Source organism: Sphaerodactylus townsendi, linkage group LG02 (assembly GCF_021028975.2).
Source record: "Sphaerodactylus townsendi isolate TG3544 linkage group LG02, MPM_Stown_v2.3, whole genome shotgun sequence".
Lineage (NCBI taxonomy): Eukaryota > Metazoa > Chordata > Lepidosauria > Squamata > Sphaerodactylidae > Sphaerodactylus > Sphaerodactylus townsendi.
The window spans coordinates 48,000,841-48,017,866 of record NC_059426.1 but is presented as its reverse complement, the minus strand read 5'-3'; the positions used below and the strand labels follow the sequence as shown (position 1 = coordinate 48,017,866).

At 42.7% G+C, this 17,026-nt stretch overlaps 1 protein-coding gene across 1 annotated transcript in view; it reads left to right on the top strand.

The window, feature by feature from the left end:
* LOC125426230 (low-density lipoprotein receptor-related protein 1B-like) overlaps positions 1–17,026 on the top strand; it is a 43,346-nt gene that overhangs the window by 1,254 nt on the left and 25,066 nt on the right. The window contains exons 2-3 of the mRNA XM_048484490.1: positions 4,618–4,737; positions 7,780–7,908. Coding sequence (XP_048340447.1) covers positions 4,618–4,737; positions 7,780–7,908 — 249 coding nt within the window. The remainder of the gene's footprint in view (positions 1–4,617; positions 4,738–7,779; positions 7,909–17,026) is intronic.

Below are 17,026 nucleotides of genomic sequence, written 5' to 3'. Positions count from 1 at the left end.
GCATCTGTGGCTGGCATCTTCAGAGGATCCTCTGAAGATGCCAGCCACAGATGCAGGCGAAACGTCAGGAGAAAATGCTGCTAGAACACGGCCATACAGCCCGGAAACCACACAGCACCCTATCTTTAGATAGATTTTCCTCTCAAAAAGCATATTTTTTAAAAAAAAATCTGATTTAAATAAAACATCATAGTGATGAACTTTACTATTATGTAGCCATGAGCTATAATAACTTTGGCACAATTCACATCTAATAAGTAACTGTAGTTTGTCAGTGCAAAAGCAAACCTTGGGAATCCTTGTATTTGTACACTCTGTCCCTTCCTGTTTCAGGTCCCTCACACAGAGCTTAGAAATGAACCATGGGGGATTACCCACTAGTGTAGAGGCAGAGGCATGCAGTGGGGACATGAAACACATTGGGGCAAGAAATCTTGTCCCGATGCGCTTCCTGTTTGTGGTGAACTGAGAGAGGAGGGGCATCAGGGCAAGAAATCTTGCCTTGATGTGCTTCCTTTTGATCCACATGTGCTTCTTGCTTTTCCCAGGGAAAGTGAGAGCACCTCTGGCATGACTTTTCATGCCATAGTGGGGCGAGGTCGAGAAATGTTGACAATGGGTAATCGGCTCATGTCTCCTTTCCAGGCCACCGGAGATCCAAGCACTGGCGTAATGCCCATTGGGCAAGGTGGGCAGCTGCCCAGGGCATCACCTTGTGGGGGGCATCAAAATGTTGGGTTGGTTTTTGGGTATTTTAGTGGTTTTCCATTTTTTGCCTGTAGGGGGCGCAGTTTTTAGGCTAGCGGCACCAAAATTTCAGCGTATCATCAGGGGACTGTCCTTATGCTACCCCCCCAAGTTTGGTGAAGTTTGGCTCAGGGAGTCCAAAGTTATGGACTCCCAAAGGGGATGCCCCTATCCCCCATTGTTTCCAATGGGAGCTAATAGGAGATGGGGGCTACAGTTTTGAGGGTCCATAACTTTGGCCCCCCTGAACCAAACTGCACCAATCCTGGGGGGTATCATTAGGGCAGTCTCCTGATGAGACCCTGAATGTTTTGAGACTGTGCCTTCAGAAATGTGCCCCCCCAGCCTGCAACCCCCATTGACAGCAATGCAGAAAACTCAATGCAGAACAAAGATTCTTGGGCAAATTTCGGGATGTTCTTGCAGGGAGGGCATTCTAGGACATATCAGCACCAAAATTTCAGGGTATCATCTGGAGACTGTCATGATGGCACCCCCAATGTTTGGTGCAGTTTGGTTCAGGGGGTCCAAAGTTATGGACCTTCAAAAGGGTAGCCCCCATCTCCTTAGCAAAGAATGTGGGATGGAGTACCCCATTTGAGGGTCCATAACTTTGGACCCCCTAAGCCAAACTGCACCAAACTTGGGGGGTCCCATTAGGATAGTTTCCCCTTCAGGAACATCCCAGAAATTTGCCCAAGAATCTTTGGACTCCTTGAACCAAACCTCACCAAACTTGGGGAGTAGCATAAGGACAGTCTCCTGATGATATGCTGAAATTTTGGTGCTGATATGTCTAAAAGTGCACCCCCTGCAGGCACCAATGTCCTGGTGCAAAAAACAATTTGGTCCCGGTGGAGTGGCCGCCCAGGGGGTGGGCATCCAACTCAGTTTTTGCCCAGGGCTACAGTTTGCCCAGGGCTGCCTCGTTACGCCCCTGGATCCAAGCACAAATGATAAATGGTCTGAAACTAGAATGATCTGGAACTGATGTTGGGAAGCACAACTGTGAACCATATGTGATTCAAAATGATTGCTTGTGGGGAAAATAGAAGCACTGCTGAGGGGATGAGTGATGGGAAAGAAGTATACAACCATGGACATTTCCAAAGCACATTTCTGTTACTGTGGTGAAATTTTGCCATTGACTTGAGATGGATTATATGATTATTTTTTTTAAATGGATTGTTTTTCATACATAAACAAGCAACAATTTTAATGCATTGATTTGAAAGAAAGAATTCAAATTTTATTTTTTTCTACTTAAAATTCAGGAATTACAATATATGTAATTAACATCTTTGGGAGAAGTTTTCCCTGTATCCTTATTGGTCAAGTGACAACCCGGCACAGTTAGAAGCTAGGAAATATTTTCTCACCCATCCACCCTCATCTTATGCAATTTATCCCTGACATTAGGGGTGTCCCTAAAGACTGGAAGATGGCCAATGTCACACCAGTCTTTAAGAAAAGATCTAGGGGGGACCCAGGAAATTACAGGCCAGTCAGTTTGACATATACAACTTCATATACACGCTACAGGGTCAGTGCTATCAGTCACAGACCAGGAAGGGGATTTGGGCATCTTAGTTGATAGTTCCATAGGAATGTCAACTCAATGCATGGCAGCTGTGAAAAAGGCAAACTCTATGCTGGGGATAATTAAGAAAGAAATTGATAATAAAACTGCAAATATTGTCATGCCCTTATATAAAGCAGTGGTATGACCGCACCTGGAGTACTGTGTTCAGTTCTGGTCGCCACATCTCAAAAAGGATATCGAAGAGATAGAAAAAATGCAGAGAAGGGCAACGAGGATGATTGAGGGACCCTTCCTTATAAGGGGGAGGCTGCAGCATTTGGGACTCTTTAGTTTGGAAAGGAGATGTCTGAGGGGGGATATGATTGAAGTCTATAAAATTATGCATGGGGTAGGTAGAAAATGTCGACAGAGAAAAATTTTTCTCTCTCACACACAATATTAGAACCAGGGGGCATACATTGAAAATGCTGGGGGTGGGGAGAATTAGGACTAATAAAAGGAAACATTTCTTCATGCAACACATGATTGGTGTTTGGAATATGCTGCCACAGGAGGTGGTGATGGCCACTAACCTGGATAGCTTTAAAAGGGGCTTGGACAGATTGATGGAGGAGAAGTCAAACTATGGTTCCCAATCTTGATCCTCCTTGATCTGACATTGCAAATGCCTTAGCAGTCCAGATGTTCGGGAGCAGTAGAAGGCTTTCACATCCTGCATGTGAGCTCCCAAAAAGGCATCTGGTGGGCCACTGCAAGTAGCAGAGTGCTGGACAAGGTGGATTCTGGTCTGATCCAGCAGGCTGTTTCTTATGTTCTTATCTCCCCCCCCCCATTATCTTGAAAGCAGCTTTTATTCTCAGATTTTGGATTTGCGACTGAGGCCGTTTCCTTACACGGCCTCCCTTTGGCGCTCAAAATTGCTGGCGAAGCGTGAGAGCGCATTGCTTCATAACACGCAAGCGTGCTTGAAACGCAGGCCGAGTGGAGGCCGCCGCAGGAGAGGCGGCTCCACCCTGAGCCGCCTCTCCGCCCTCCCCCGTCCTGCTCATAATGTCCTGCATTAAATGCGCCTGCTGGCCGTCGGAGCCCCGTCCACGCTGCCCTCCGACCCCTGGAGGTTGGAGGACAGTGTGGGCGGGGTTCCGACGGCCAGCAGGCGACGACGAGGACATCATGAGTAGAACGGAGGAGGGCGACGGCGTCTTCCCGGCGGCGCAGTTCGCACCGCCCCGCCGGGAAGACACTTCCTCCCCAACAACAACCCTTTAAAGGGTTGTTGTTTAGGGCGGCCTGACGCCGCCCTGGGGGGAGGGAAGCGCATTCAGGTTGCCGCTGCTGCGTTGCAGCAGCGGCACCTGTGCGAACGGCGGCCTGGGGGCTGCGTTTATGGGCCGTGCGGAAACGGCCTGAGTATTTTACAATGTGCCATCTTAAAGACTAACAAAATGTATTCCAGCACTATGGACTAGATACTGTGAATCCTGTTTTCATTCATTTTAATATAGAGGGTTTGAAGAAACGAGCTGCCTCAAGGGATCATGAAATACAGAATGAAGTGTAAATATATACAGAATATATTCAGAAAGTGTCCAGAAATTACAGATTGAAGTGTAAATATATACATCTTGTCAGGATGAAATATAGAGCCCAATAACTAGTTAATACTACATGCATTAACACCTGTAATGAGTGGGGAATCAGAAGCTTCGTTAAGTCACAATCATAGTAAGATAAGTACTGTGGTTAAAATCCTAAACAAAATTACCCCCGTTGATGTCAATGAATTTGGAAGGGAATGACCTTATTTGAACTTCCCTGTAAGTCTTGATTGAGCTGCGTGCTGGTATTTAAGTACTTGTAGACATAAGTTTGTGGTGTTGAAATTAATATCAAAACTTGATGCAGTTTGGGACATATAGCAAGGAACATGATCTTGCTTTGATGCATCTCCACAAAAGATGTGGAGTAAAATCCTTGATGGTCCAGGGATATACAACATATTTACTGGTGTAAACAATGATTGACTGTCCAAAAGTCAATGTGACTTCAAAGATCTACTTGGTATGGTACTTCTGTAGTAAGTGGGCTGGATTTCAGAATTCTGCTTTATAGTGGAAGGATATGAGATTGATCTAGTAGCTTGGATAACTCTGCCTCAAATACAGTAAGAAAGTCTGCATAGTAAGAAATGTTTGTGAATACTAGTCTCTGTTAGAGCTTTTTCAGTAGTATTTGTCATATGTGTGAAATGTAGTTACATCCCTCCCCCCCCCACAAATAAAAAAGTGAAATCAGCCTGCTAGCATCTTGTTATCTCTTTTTTTCAGAATTGTTACCAGAATGCAAACAAATGCAATGCCAGTTCAAATGTGCTATGTTCAGGAATGGAACTGCCTGCTACTGTGAAGATGGATATGAAGTTGGCACTGATGGTAAAACCTGTCAAGGTAAACTTATTGTACTCATGTTGTATATTGAAATACTGACTTGAGATAGAGTCTGTGATACAGAAACTAAGTTGATGTCATGAAGGACTTTACTGCTAGGATCGAACCTGAGAAGATTTTATAGAGTTTAAATATTCTATTTATTTTTGAAGTACACTGTTATGTTTTTGGGTTACAATGGGAACTCTTGGTGACAAGATATGACTGAACATAAATAAGTGAGAACAAGACATGGACAATTGGAATCAGCTCTGAATGCTAGAAGAGGACAGCTAATATAGCCACTTTGCAAGGATAGCTAAATAACATACAAAGAATATGATGTGAAATGACATTTGCTGCAGTTGCGGCAGTGGGCAGGGCTCCGGGACGGCCTCAGCACAATAGTGCATGTGCGCGCACTCGGGCTGCGGTCATGTGATCGGGACCGGATCAGCCTGGATGTCAGGAGGGGGCATGCTCACCTTTAAAAGGTGACACACAGCTGCTCCAGCCTCTTTTGAGTGGCTGGGAGCAAAGCTGACCCACCCTCCCTCCCTCCCTCCCTCCCTGTAATGTTGTATGGTTAAGAAGGGTTATATTGTATTATTACATGAAAGTTTTGTCACAGCCTTGGTGGGTTTGGGCAGAGGAGCACAGCCTTTATGGGGAGGCCGAGCTTGCATGCCGGACCTCTCCGTGGTTGGGGGCCTCATTAAGAGGTCTGGGGGCAGGGTGAGCTCATGGCACAAGCCGTGGAGGCTCTGCAATCGAGCCCGCTACCCCCTGCTGGAAGGGGTGCCACTTTATGGGTTGGTGCCCAGGTGGCACCTAGTAACTTTCTGTCCCATTCCCCAATATGGATTTGGGACGGTGCCGGGCACAGCAAGGGTGCTGCCCTGGCGGTTAGGTTGTGCTCCTGCTGCTCGCCCAGCTTCCTTCAAATAATAAAAGGGCTGCAGCCCAGTTTATTCCAAAGAATTGTGTTATGTTGTTAATGGCCAACTAAAGCTCTGCACATCAGCACACAAAGTTTAGATAGATCTTTTGTGAATAAGTCAGAGAAATGAAATGTGCTTCTGTTTTCTATGATTATTGGTTTGAATGGTGAGTAATTAAAGTTTGAGACTGTTACATCATGAGAGCATTCTAGTGCAGCCATAACATTTTAGGTTGTGGATAAGGTGTCCATGCATCAACTTCTCCATTTCTTTCGAAAGTCTTTATTTTAGAGTATAATGTGACAAAAACACAACAACAAAGGACGCAAATTAAGCCACATACCACAAAAGAGGGCACAATTTGCCAATTTAAGAAGTCAATCTAATGGGAAGGGGAAAGGGAAAAATTGTACTTTAATTTTCACAAAACTGCCTGTTGAGTCATTTCAAAGATAATTTGACTGAGGCCCCTTCCACACAGGCAGCAATGGACTCATAAAACATATTTCTGCTGCGCTGTCTCCATTTGTATGACAGCTGCAGGAGCCAGCTGGGATCACTGGGATCCCAGAGGCAGAAGGAAATGGAAATGCAGTGCTTCTTTGAGAACCATGCAGCGGAGAATCCCCCTGAGAATTCCCCCCAAGAATCCCTCCCCTCATCTACCTGCATGATACGGCAGCCACCCTTTAGGCTGTCCCCTCTAAAGACTGCCTGTGGAATCCACCATAATGGTGGAGCGAAGAAGGGGGTAGGGATTGAATGCTCCTTCTTGTCATAGTTTGCTCAGGCAACCAGGAAGGAACTAAAACCTGGGCTTCAGGAAAAAAACTGGCAGAATAAACGAGTTTCATTAAACCCGGGTTCTGGCCATTAAAATTGGTTAGCAGCCTTTTGGGGGCGAGTTCTGTGGGAACTCCTCCCACGTAATACTTTTTAAAAGGACCTCAACACGTTTTAATTGACCTGTGCAGAATGGGCCAGAGTCTTGATACTGTTGCTACCCCATCTTGTCTCTAGTTCTGGCATTTTTTTCATCTCACTGATCATTGTGGAACAGAACACTTAATTGGGTAAAAGACACATGAGTAAGGGTAAGCATGCTTCCTGACTCATGAGGTAATAGATTGTTTTATGTCTTTAAACAGAGGCGTACCTGGGGTAACCGGTGCCCGGAGACAAATTGTCTCCAGGACGCCCCCACACTCTGCCCGCCCCCACCCCACCCCCAGGCACTGCCCTAAACCCCATCCATGTCACCATGGGCAAGGTCTAGGGTGCCCACCTTCCCCCCCCCCTTTCCCCCTGCCTGCTGGACTCCCAGCCGGCAGCCTGCAGTCCCTTCTGACCTCCCCTCCGGGCAGGCAAGAAGAGACTGCAGTCCCCGGCCTGGGAGACCTGTTTTTATAAGCACTGAGGCTGGGTGGGGTGGGGTGGGGCTTGGGGAGCAGGAAGGGCAGGAAGGAAGGGAGGGGGAGTCCAGGGCAGGGTTGAGGGTGCTTGGAGGCAGCAGGAAGTCCTGCTGTCTCCGCTGCTTTTGGAGTGCCTCTCGTGATGGGCTGGAGGCTCATGGAATGACGAGACAGCAGGACTCCTCCTGGTCAGCTATTGGGGCCTCCGGGCTGATTTTGGGCTCCCTTGAAAATGTGAGACAGCAGGACTTCTAAGTCTATGAAATTTTGCATGTGACCAGAAGAGTGGCGCCCGGGGACAAGGGGTACCCCTTGTCCCTAGGCAGATACACTACTGTCCTTAAAGAAGCTGTGTCATCAGGTTGATTTGGGCTGCACTGTTCAGAGATTATGGCTGAAGTGTCAGAAAGGCATCTTTTTATGCCTGCTATACCTAGATGTGATTTTGTTTGGAGAGACTGATTAATGGTTTTCAAAAGAATGCAGTTCTTTAATTTGTTTTGTAACTTTCTTCTTCTTCTTCTTCTTCTTCTTCTTCTTCTTCTTCTTCTTCTTCTTCTTCTTCTTCTTCTTCTTCTTCTTCTTCTTCTTCTTCTTCTTCTTCTTCTTCTTCTTCTTCTTCTTCTTCTTCTTCTTCTTCGTATTATTAAAGTTAGTATACCGCCCACCCCCAGAGGGCTCTGCTCATACAATTACATTATTTTCCTCAGATTTAAATGAATGTAAGCTGTATGGAACTTGCAGCCAAACGTGTGCAAATACAGATGGATCATACACCTGTAGCTGTGTGGAAGGCTATCTTCTTCAGCCAGACAAAAAGTCTTGCACTATTAAAAGAGGTAAGCAGAGAAAGTTTGTGATATGCATTAGACTTTATCAATTCTTTTAGATTCCTCCTTTTCCCTCTCTAGATGAAATACTTGCCCTAATAAATATAACAGATTATACAGAAAGATCTTTCAGCAATTCTGACATATAGCTGGAAAATCATATGGAACCTTCTGAGACATTATAGGCATCCCGAAAATAACAGGTTAATAGTTTGCCCTTGAACCTTTGCAACAGAGCGAAAGATCTGTTTCTTTTAGGTCATAAGCTATTTAAAAAGACTAACTAACTGAATGAAGGATTCCACTCAGCTACGATTAATGGAGCTGTCAGCTCTCTCCTTCACTTAACTCTCATGTGATGTTTTCTGCCTGCAGAGACAACTGTTTAGAATACTTTAAGATCACCTTAAATGAAATTATCAGGAGATAATTATTCCCTTTGGATATTAGAGATACTCTACCTTGGATACTCTACCTTGCTCCTCTCAGCATCTCAGGAGGGTTGATTGATATTAATAAAGTGCCTTATTAGATAATTAATGCAAATTTTCATTAGCAATAATAAAAGCATTTAAGGGAATTAGCATGTTTGGTTTATTGAAATCAAATTGAAGCAACAATTTCCCTAGTTGGTGGATTGACTCGAAAGCCTATTTTCATTTTCTCAGCAATCTGCTCACTGTCAGAATGCATAATAACCCAAATGGGGTTGTGTCATTTACAACTTTACCACCTCCCATGCACTAATTTTAATGGTGTGCACTGCCAAAGGAAATATAAATTATATTTGTGACTACTATACAAAGAACTCTGAGTACAAACCAATAATATAACTTAGCTTTACTTATTTATTTTTTGTCCCAGAAAGAGGACATATAGAGGGAAAAATCTTTTGGGTAGACTTCACATTGCTGCAAAAATTTATTATATTGTATATTAGAAACTGAAATGAATGTAGAATCAGGGTACTCTCAGTCCCTAGCAGTTCAGTAGAGTATGATTAAAGGTATAGATAAGACTAAGAAATAAGACTTGTTTAGATTTCATATTGATCCACAGAGCTCAGCCATGGATTTTAAATAAAACAACATAATAAAAAGTATGGTTATGAAGCATAAATCTATTTTTTTTAGCTGCCATTACTCAGAAATGTTATTTTATGGGTTTTAGCAGGTGTTGCTGCTGATACAGTAACATCAGATTTTCTCAACTAGCTAGTAACTACAGATAAGGACTGATTCACCCTATGAGACTAAACATTTTATCCAAGAGCCTATAAATATAATCAGAAGAAATACGGCATGTGATTTTTGGGCCATGTGCTTATAGCAGAAGAGGGCCTCCCTAGTACACACATGGCTGCCCAGAGAGCATGAAGGGCCTGGAACACGTACAGACTGGGGAATCATGCTGCTATGTCCTGCAAGGAGTAAAAATAATACATTTGATCTGTTCATTGTTTTAAGGAACCCTTTCTGTAAATCTTAAATTAGTGTTTATTTCATTTCACGCACCAATTAAATATAATATTTGGTTTATTGGGTAGGGGGCAACTTTCATTATATCACAGTTATATGATGGAATCCAGTGTTATCTGCTCTGATTGCACAATTAACAGCTCAGTCCACAGGCTGAGATGACTGGGGCTGGCACCATTTCTGCCACAGCACCTCCCTGCACTCCCAAGCAGTGCAGGGAGGCAGCAAAAAGTAGTCCTTGTTGGAACTTTGTAAACTAATATATGCACTGATTTGCAGATAATGCTGAAAGTGGGTTTCAGCAACCGGGATTATAGTAATTTGCCCTGCATTAACAATGAAACAATGCTGCTATAACTTACAACAGTAGTATCTGCATTATACGCTGAGAAAAACACAAATTCCTCACCCCATAAAACATTTTTTTTAACTTCTACAAGTAACATCTTGAAATTCCTAGCATGGTTTCAAAACACATTTCAGGCAATTAGATGCTGCAGTAGTTGGAATCATCTTTCTTACAATTGTGCTATGTACAGCAATCTTTTCAAAAAGTTCATTGTTAGTAACTGCACTGCACTCGTCCAGCTGGAGTCAGTGGAACTTATCTTTGCTTAAGTGCACGATAAAACTTCCCTTTTTAGCAAAATGAAATATGATTTATTCCGAAGATATTTATTATTTAGCTATTTACTTAAAGTATTTATGCCCTTCCTCCTGTTGCTAAGGCAGCTTACAAAATGCAATAAAATACAATGTCAGAACAAAAATACAGTCAGAACAAAACTGATAACAATAAAACTCAATAAAATACAATAAAATCATACCCTGCCATAAAAATAAATAATATACACCTGTCAAACCTAAAACACTGCTTGCTGAAATCTAGATGTTAAAAGCCACTTGAAATTTTAAAAAAAATCTAAATCTTTATTATTATCTAAATCTTTATTATTTAAGAGGATTTTAGGATGACTACATTAGAGTCTATTCAAGTAAAAGAACATTTAAAAAAAATGATTACAATTTTAACTTCTGAAAAAGTTGCCTGTCTTGCAAAAAGCTGGTGCAAGGTCTCCCTTATAGCAGATCTGTAGGAAAATGGAGCATAATGAAAGAAAGAGAGCCTTTCTTTGATCAAAAAAGTGTCTAGGCTGCTCAGCCTTTTGCTTAAATGTGTTTTAACCCTACAAAAAAGATTCAGTCCAAATTGACTTTATAAGTACAGCACTTTTGAAAGGAAAGTTCACTGAATTAAAGTTTTTTTAAAGTTATTTTTGTTCCTGTTTTTTTAAAAAATCTTTAGGGATCCTCCCATTTTCTCAGTGTTAATCCAGTTACTGTTTCCCCATCCCTCTGAAATCCCATTTAGAAATGGTTATTAGTGCAGCAAAATGTTTTTAATCTGTCCCTTGTAAAAAAAGATTACTACATAGGGTTGGAGAACCTTCTCTGATACCTGTAAAGATTTTCTTCAGCAACAGAGTTGCAAGGGATGATAGGCGGGGGGAGGGGGGGAGCTTGGATTTCTTATATGTTTTGACACTGTTTATTGATCTGAATTCGAAGTGAAAAACAGATAGGAAGGGAATACGAGTCTTTCATCATTTAACCACAGTCAAAGCGAAAACTAATACCCTTTGAGCTAGAGGGATATAATTAGTTACTTTTTTCATACGTGGGTTAGAGGTGTGCTAGTTTCATGTCTCATTAAAAACACTAAGCTTAGCATCATTATTGGGACATTTTAAAACACATTTAGTTTAATTATATTCTTATTGTAGGAGGGTAGTGCTCTTCTTACAGCTTGTAAATCCTACAAAGCAGATTTGTATTAATGTGTTCAAAAACACTGCAGAAATGCTTCAATTGTTTATCTCCTTTTGTTTTGCACAAGACCTCAGGTGCTTTATGTCAGAGACCTTGCTTAAACTTGAAATGGAGTACAGAATGTAGTGTCACTAAAGAAAGTAGAATGCTTGCAGAAAGAAAAGAGGTCACTAGAGAGGGAACAGGAACAGAGCAAGCTGTTTTAAGGAAGGAAATAAGAGGAGGGTTATGAGGCTGCAAGGTAGGTAGTAAATGCAGAGCATTTAATTGCTTGACATATTAAGGCCATAATTCACCAGGATTCTCTACTGAACAAACCCCTGAGAATGCATGTGAGCTGTGGAAGAGAAGTTTCTGATAGGCTGAGCCTAAGGAAAGGCCTTGTTGTGAAGTATGTGTGCCCTGATGTGTTTGGGGGTTCCTGTAATGATGTACCCAGTAGGTGTTCTTAAATATCTTGCTAATCCATGATGTGATCCAAAACTATTCAGTAAATGATACTTAAAATTTCAGATGTATCCAGTTAATTTATGGTTTATTCCTTCATGACTTGCATGATACTTGAAAATATAGTTGCATAACAAGATTACGCTTAACAATTGAGTTTCCTTGGAATGATAAATAACTTGATTGTAAATGCAGCAACATTTTTCATACCGAGTTCTGCACCTTCTTCTTTTTGGACTGCATTCCCCTTGAGGGGGTTAGCACTGACATTTTCTTCACCAGATAGCTTGATTTGGGGCATTTTCAGGGGTAAGGTTGACAGCACACGTTTTCGTTTGTAACAGGAGTGGAAAGAGTAAGGCCAAGCATCCACCAGAGCATCTTCATTTCCATCACATGAAGAGTCTGTTCATGTTTCTGAGTTGTTGGCCAGCATTCTGTTCCATATAGGGCCACAAGGCGGTTAACTGTGGTGTACACTTTTGCCTTCAGATGTTCAGGTATTCTTTTGTCACACAGGGCTCCTGTGGTTTGACTGTCGCTTCATCCATGCTGCATTAACTCTAGCTCAAGCATCTGGTAGGGTATTCCTATCTGCTGAGACCAGGGATCTGAGATATTTAAACTGAGTGGTCTTCTTCAAGTCCTGGCCATTAATTTGGATTGTTCCATCCGTTTGAGGGCCACATTTAAGGTATTCTGGTTTTTGTAAATTTAGTCATAATCCGTAATCCATTGTTCCACTCAAGGGATTGTTGTTGAAGAGCTGCGCGTGATTGGTTAGCAAGAGCCACATCATCTGCACAAAGCAGTGTCCAAGATTGTGACATTTGTAAATCAGCTGTTTCTGTATCCATGCAAAGAATAAATAGCAGAAGTGAAAGTGCTGAGCCCTGATGAACAGTTATAGTGAATGGTGGTGAAATCCCTGCTGGATATCGAAGTTGACTGGTGGCTTTACAGTACAGTAATTGTACCCATTGAACATACTCTTCAGGAATACCATGTAACTGGAGTGCTTGCCATATAATTGCATGGGACACCCGATCAAATTATTTTTTGAGGTCTAAAAATGTCATGAACAATGGTTTCTTTTTCTCTCTGGCCCTTTCCGCACCACAACGGTGCGGGGGTGCGTTGGCATAAACAATGCCGACGCACCCCCCTGGGACCGTTCGCATGGACGGTCCCAGGAGGGTGGCAGGTGATGGCACAGCCTTTGCACAGGCTGCGCCGCCACCAAACGCCTACCTTGTCTCCTGGCTTCCAGCTCGTCGCAGAAGCCAGGGGACATGCCCCCGCAGCCTGGAGCGAAGGCTCTGGAGTCGCAGGCCAGGGGGGCGTGTCCCCTGGCCTCTGTGACAAGCTGGAAGCCAGGAAACAAGGTAGGCATTCGGGAAAGGGGGGGGAAGGTGTCTTCCAGCTGCTGCCGTTCGCATGGCAGCGGTTGGAAGCCGCTGTTTCCAAAATACCTCGCTCGTGCGAATCCTTCCCCAGGGATGCTGTTTTTAGCGTCCCTGGGTCGCTGTATTCCGCCCGTGCGAAAACAGCCTCTCTGTCTTTCCATTCATAGTCATGCGACGTGTATAGCATCAGTGGTTCTGCTTCCTTTGACAAAACCACATTGGTTGGACGTGATTGGTGCATGGTTCCTGAGTCTCTGATCCAGTATCCTTTCAAAGATTTTCATGGTGTGGCAAAGTAGCCTGATTAGTCGATAGCTGGAGCATTTGCAGATGTCTCCTTTCTTTTTCCAAACGGGTATAGTTGTGCTTGTGATCCAAGCTTCCGGAAGTTTGTTTTTTGCAGTAATGCAGGAGTGATGCTAGGAATATGGCACCATTTACTCTAAGCATCTTCCAGATCTCAACTGGGATGTCATCGGGGCTGATTGCCTTTCCAGTCTTCATTTTCTTGATGGACTCCTTCACTTCTATGGCTGTTATTTGTGGAACTGGTTTGAAGATAGGGGGACAGCTCATTATAGGTGGATGTGGGAATTTGTCATTGCTGATATTAGAGAAATAGTCACACCAGCATTGCAGGATGTTTACAGATTTGCTCAGCATCTTGCCATTAGCATCCCTGATTTGGAAGACATGGCCAATATCTTACGTCTGTCGGTGTGATTTGGCAAGATGATATATCATGTTCAATATATATATTGATGTATCTGCTGCATTGCTTTGTTCCACATGACTGGTTGGAGTTCACATTGAAGTTGGCAATAGTGGTAGCCAGGTTTTCACTATGCTCCCTAATTCTCCATCATTTAAACCTTGCTGGTCCAGTTGTTATTTTTCTCTTCTGCTTCAATGGGTTCAAATAAATGTCTAATACTAGAAGCCAATGTTGGGGTGCTATATTGTCATAAGGAATCACCTTTGTATTCTTGACTAATTTCAGGTCTTATTGTCGCACCATTCAGTAATCAATTTGAGTGGCATGGTTGCCACTGGTATATGTAGCTAGCTGTGTAAATCATTTCTTGAAATATATGTTGGTCACAGTCTAGCCTGCCCTTTCCTCCCAAAGTCAGACTAAGTTCTATAAGGTCTGCTGATCACCAGAGACAGGCCTAACAATTGACTATTTTCTTCTCTCCCAGAGATAGCGCTAAACAACTCTTCCACACTACCAGGATGAGCTACCCTTCACTCTGTCTGCTCTTTTTCCTGAGCCAGACCTGAGCTGTCTCCCTGGGACAGAACTCAACCCCTCTTCTCCTGTGATCCTTCCAGCATCTCACCCCTCTTCTCAAAGGTTATTGGATGCTGGAGAAGAATTCAGAATTCAGAGACCTTTATTAGGCATATGCAACAAAGGGACAGAATAGAAAAGTAGATCCTTGGCAAGGACACCTAGTTCAAAACACATAGTAAAAATTTGACTACAGTTTCAGTTTGAATGCTAGAGCATCACACATCTGGGCTTATCTGAGAGGTTTACTTTCCTTTCAGGGGCAGGACACCCCCCTGTTTGTCACAGGGGGTCCTGATGAGTACTCTGCTTTGCCATCTGCAAAACATTAAAATATCTAAACTTCTGTAAAATGCCTCAGAAACATTTTTCTTAAAAATGTTCCATCAACAAACTTTAATTAATGGAGGTCTCCTATTCCCAAGCAGATTGTTCTGCTGTGAAAGAAAAATTCTAATTAGCAAAGTGAATTAAAATAAGAAATGTTTACGAGAAAGCTGTATTTTCATACCTGTACACTGTATTCAGTTTCTAATTAGATCCTCTATGATCTTTAAATATCTGATATTGTGTGTTTGTTTTCTAGAGTTCCATCCAATAGCTACAAACCACTTTCTGTAATTGTGTGTAAATTCATGAGCAGTTGTCACAAATGGATGTCATTTAGTTAATCAAAGTGAATCAGCATAGATGACAAATAGGGGTGGTTTTTTCTGGAGGCAGGCAGGAATTCTTGTTGCTTATCTGTACCTGTTTGGTGTATTGTCAATCTTGTTGTTTTAAATGTTGGTTGTAAGGAGGATGGCATCTTGCCAGACTGCTCTGGGAAGGATATGAGTTAACACATATGGATTAGGTGTCAACATGTGGTTGACACAGACACTAATGATATGAGTTATTATTTAGCTCCAAGTTGATGAACTTTTGTCTGTTAGTACCTAACCTTGTTGTATGATATTCTCCTGGGACAAATTCTAGTTCAAGGATTGACTAAAATCTGACAAACATAGTACAGTGTGATTTTAAATCATAATATTGTTGTCTTCAGCTTGTTATGAAGACATTCTTCTGCATCAATTTACAGCGTTCTTGGGCATATTTTCACATCACCCTTAACAGCCATTCTTAACTTTTTGTAATTGTTTTTTTTTTTTTGGTTTTCCCTTAAGTAATGCTAATTTGTTGCTAGTAATATACACTTTCATTTTTATTCCCCAGGCAGATTGATTGTTCCTTTTGGATGATTATTGCCTTCTTTTTAATGTGCTATTTCTGGCCTACAATTACAGCCAGTGTTGTGAAGTAACTTTAGTGTTAGGTACGGGAAAGCCAAACCCAAATCCCTGCTTAGCTATGAAGCTAACTTAATGGTTTTGAATATAATCACTTATATCTCGGCCTAATCAGTCCCTCAAGCTGTTGTGAGGTTAATATACACGGCAAGTTTCTTTGTTCTTTATACAGTTCTTCAACAGTGTTGTTCTTCAACAGTGTAGTACTTAGTCATAATGGAGTCTCCCTTTTCCCCATTTTTCAGGAAAGAGTATGAAAAAGTACAATGGCCCATTCCGCACAACACAAATAAAACATCTGGCAGACGTTTTAAAAAGAACCATTTTGGCTTTTTTTGTCTGTATATTTCAGATACCGTATATACTCGCGTATAAGGCAACCTGCATATAAGCCGAGGCACCTAATTCTACCTCAAAAAACTGGGAAATTTTATTGACTTGCATATAAGCCGAGGGTGGGAAAGATCCATCAGGAGGCAGGGTGCTGAGCCGGCAAAGGAGCCATAGCTGGAGGAAAGGAGCGCCCCAAAAGCCTTTGGGAGACTTTTTAAGGAGGGGCGAGGTGGCACGCACGTTTCTGGGGAGAGGGAAAGTGGCTGAAGGCAGGAGAAAGCCAAGCAGAGAATGCCTCCTCCCCCTCACTAACTCACGCTTTCTTTCTTGCAGGCTCAAAGTTTAAGGTGTTGTTTCAGGGACGCTGCCGGCTTTCTAAGCATTGCCCTTTTAAGAAAACCATAGACAGGCTGCCTCGAGAGGCAGCTTCCCTGTAGACTTAGAGCTTGCAAGAAAGAAAGCCAGCAGCTTCCCTGAAACAACGCCTTAAACTTTGAGCCTGTAAGAAAGAAAGCGTGAGTTAGTGAGGGGGACGAGGCTTTGCCACTCATAAGTAAGCGCTGTGGCTCTGCGTGGGGGGGAGGGGGTGACCCGCATATAAGCCGAGGGGGACATTTTTCAGCTTAAAAAAAGGCTGAAAAATTCAGCTTATACGCGAGTTTATATGGTAAGTAAAGTGTTTCACCCCAAAATGGTTCTTTTACCCACCTCCCATGCTCCACTTTTTGAGCTCTTGTTTCCATTTTGTGAGCAGGTCACACCTGCCATTTTCTGCCACTTCGGGATTCTTTATGCTGCCAGGCATTTGCAGAAGGTTCCCACAGAGGTTTCCTCTGCTTGCAGCTCATCTGCCCACTATTTCCATCTAAAAAGTACATGAACAAAGTTAGTTTTCACTGCTGATTCAGTGCATATGTCGTTTTTCCTTTTTTTGTTTGTTTGCTTTGAGGGAGGTGTCTGATGCTATGAAGACATATGAGAATCAGCAATATGTGCATACTTCAAGTCTTCATAGCTTCAAAGATACCTCCCTCAAAATAAAAAGAA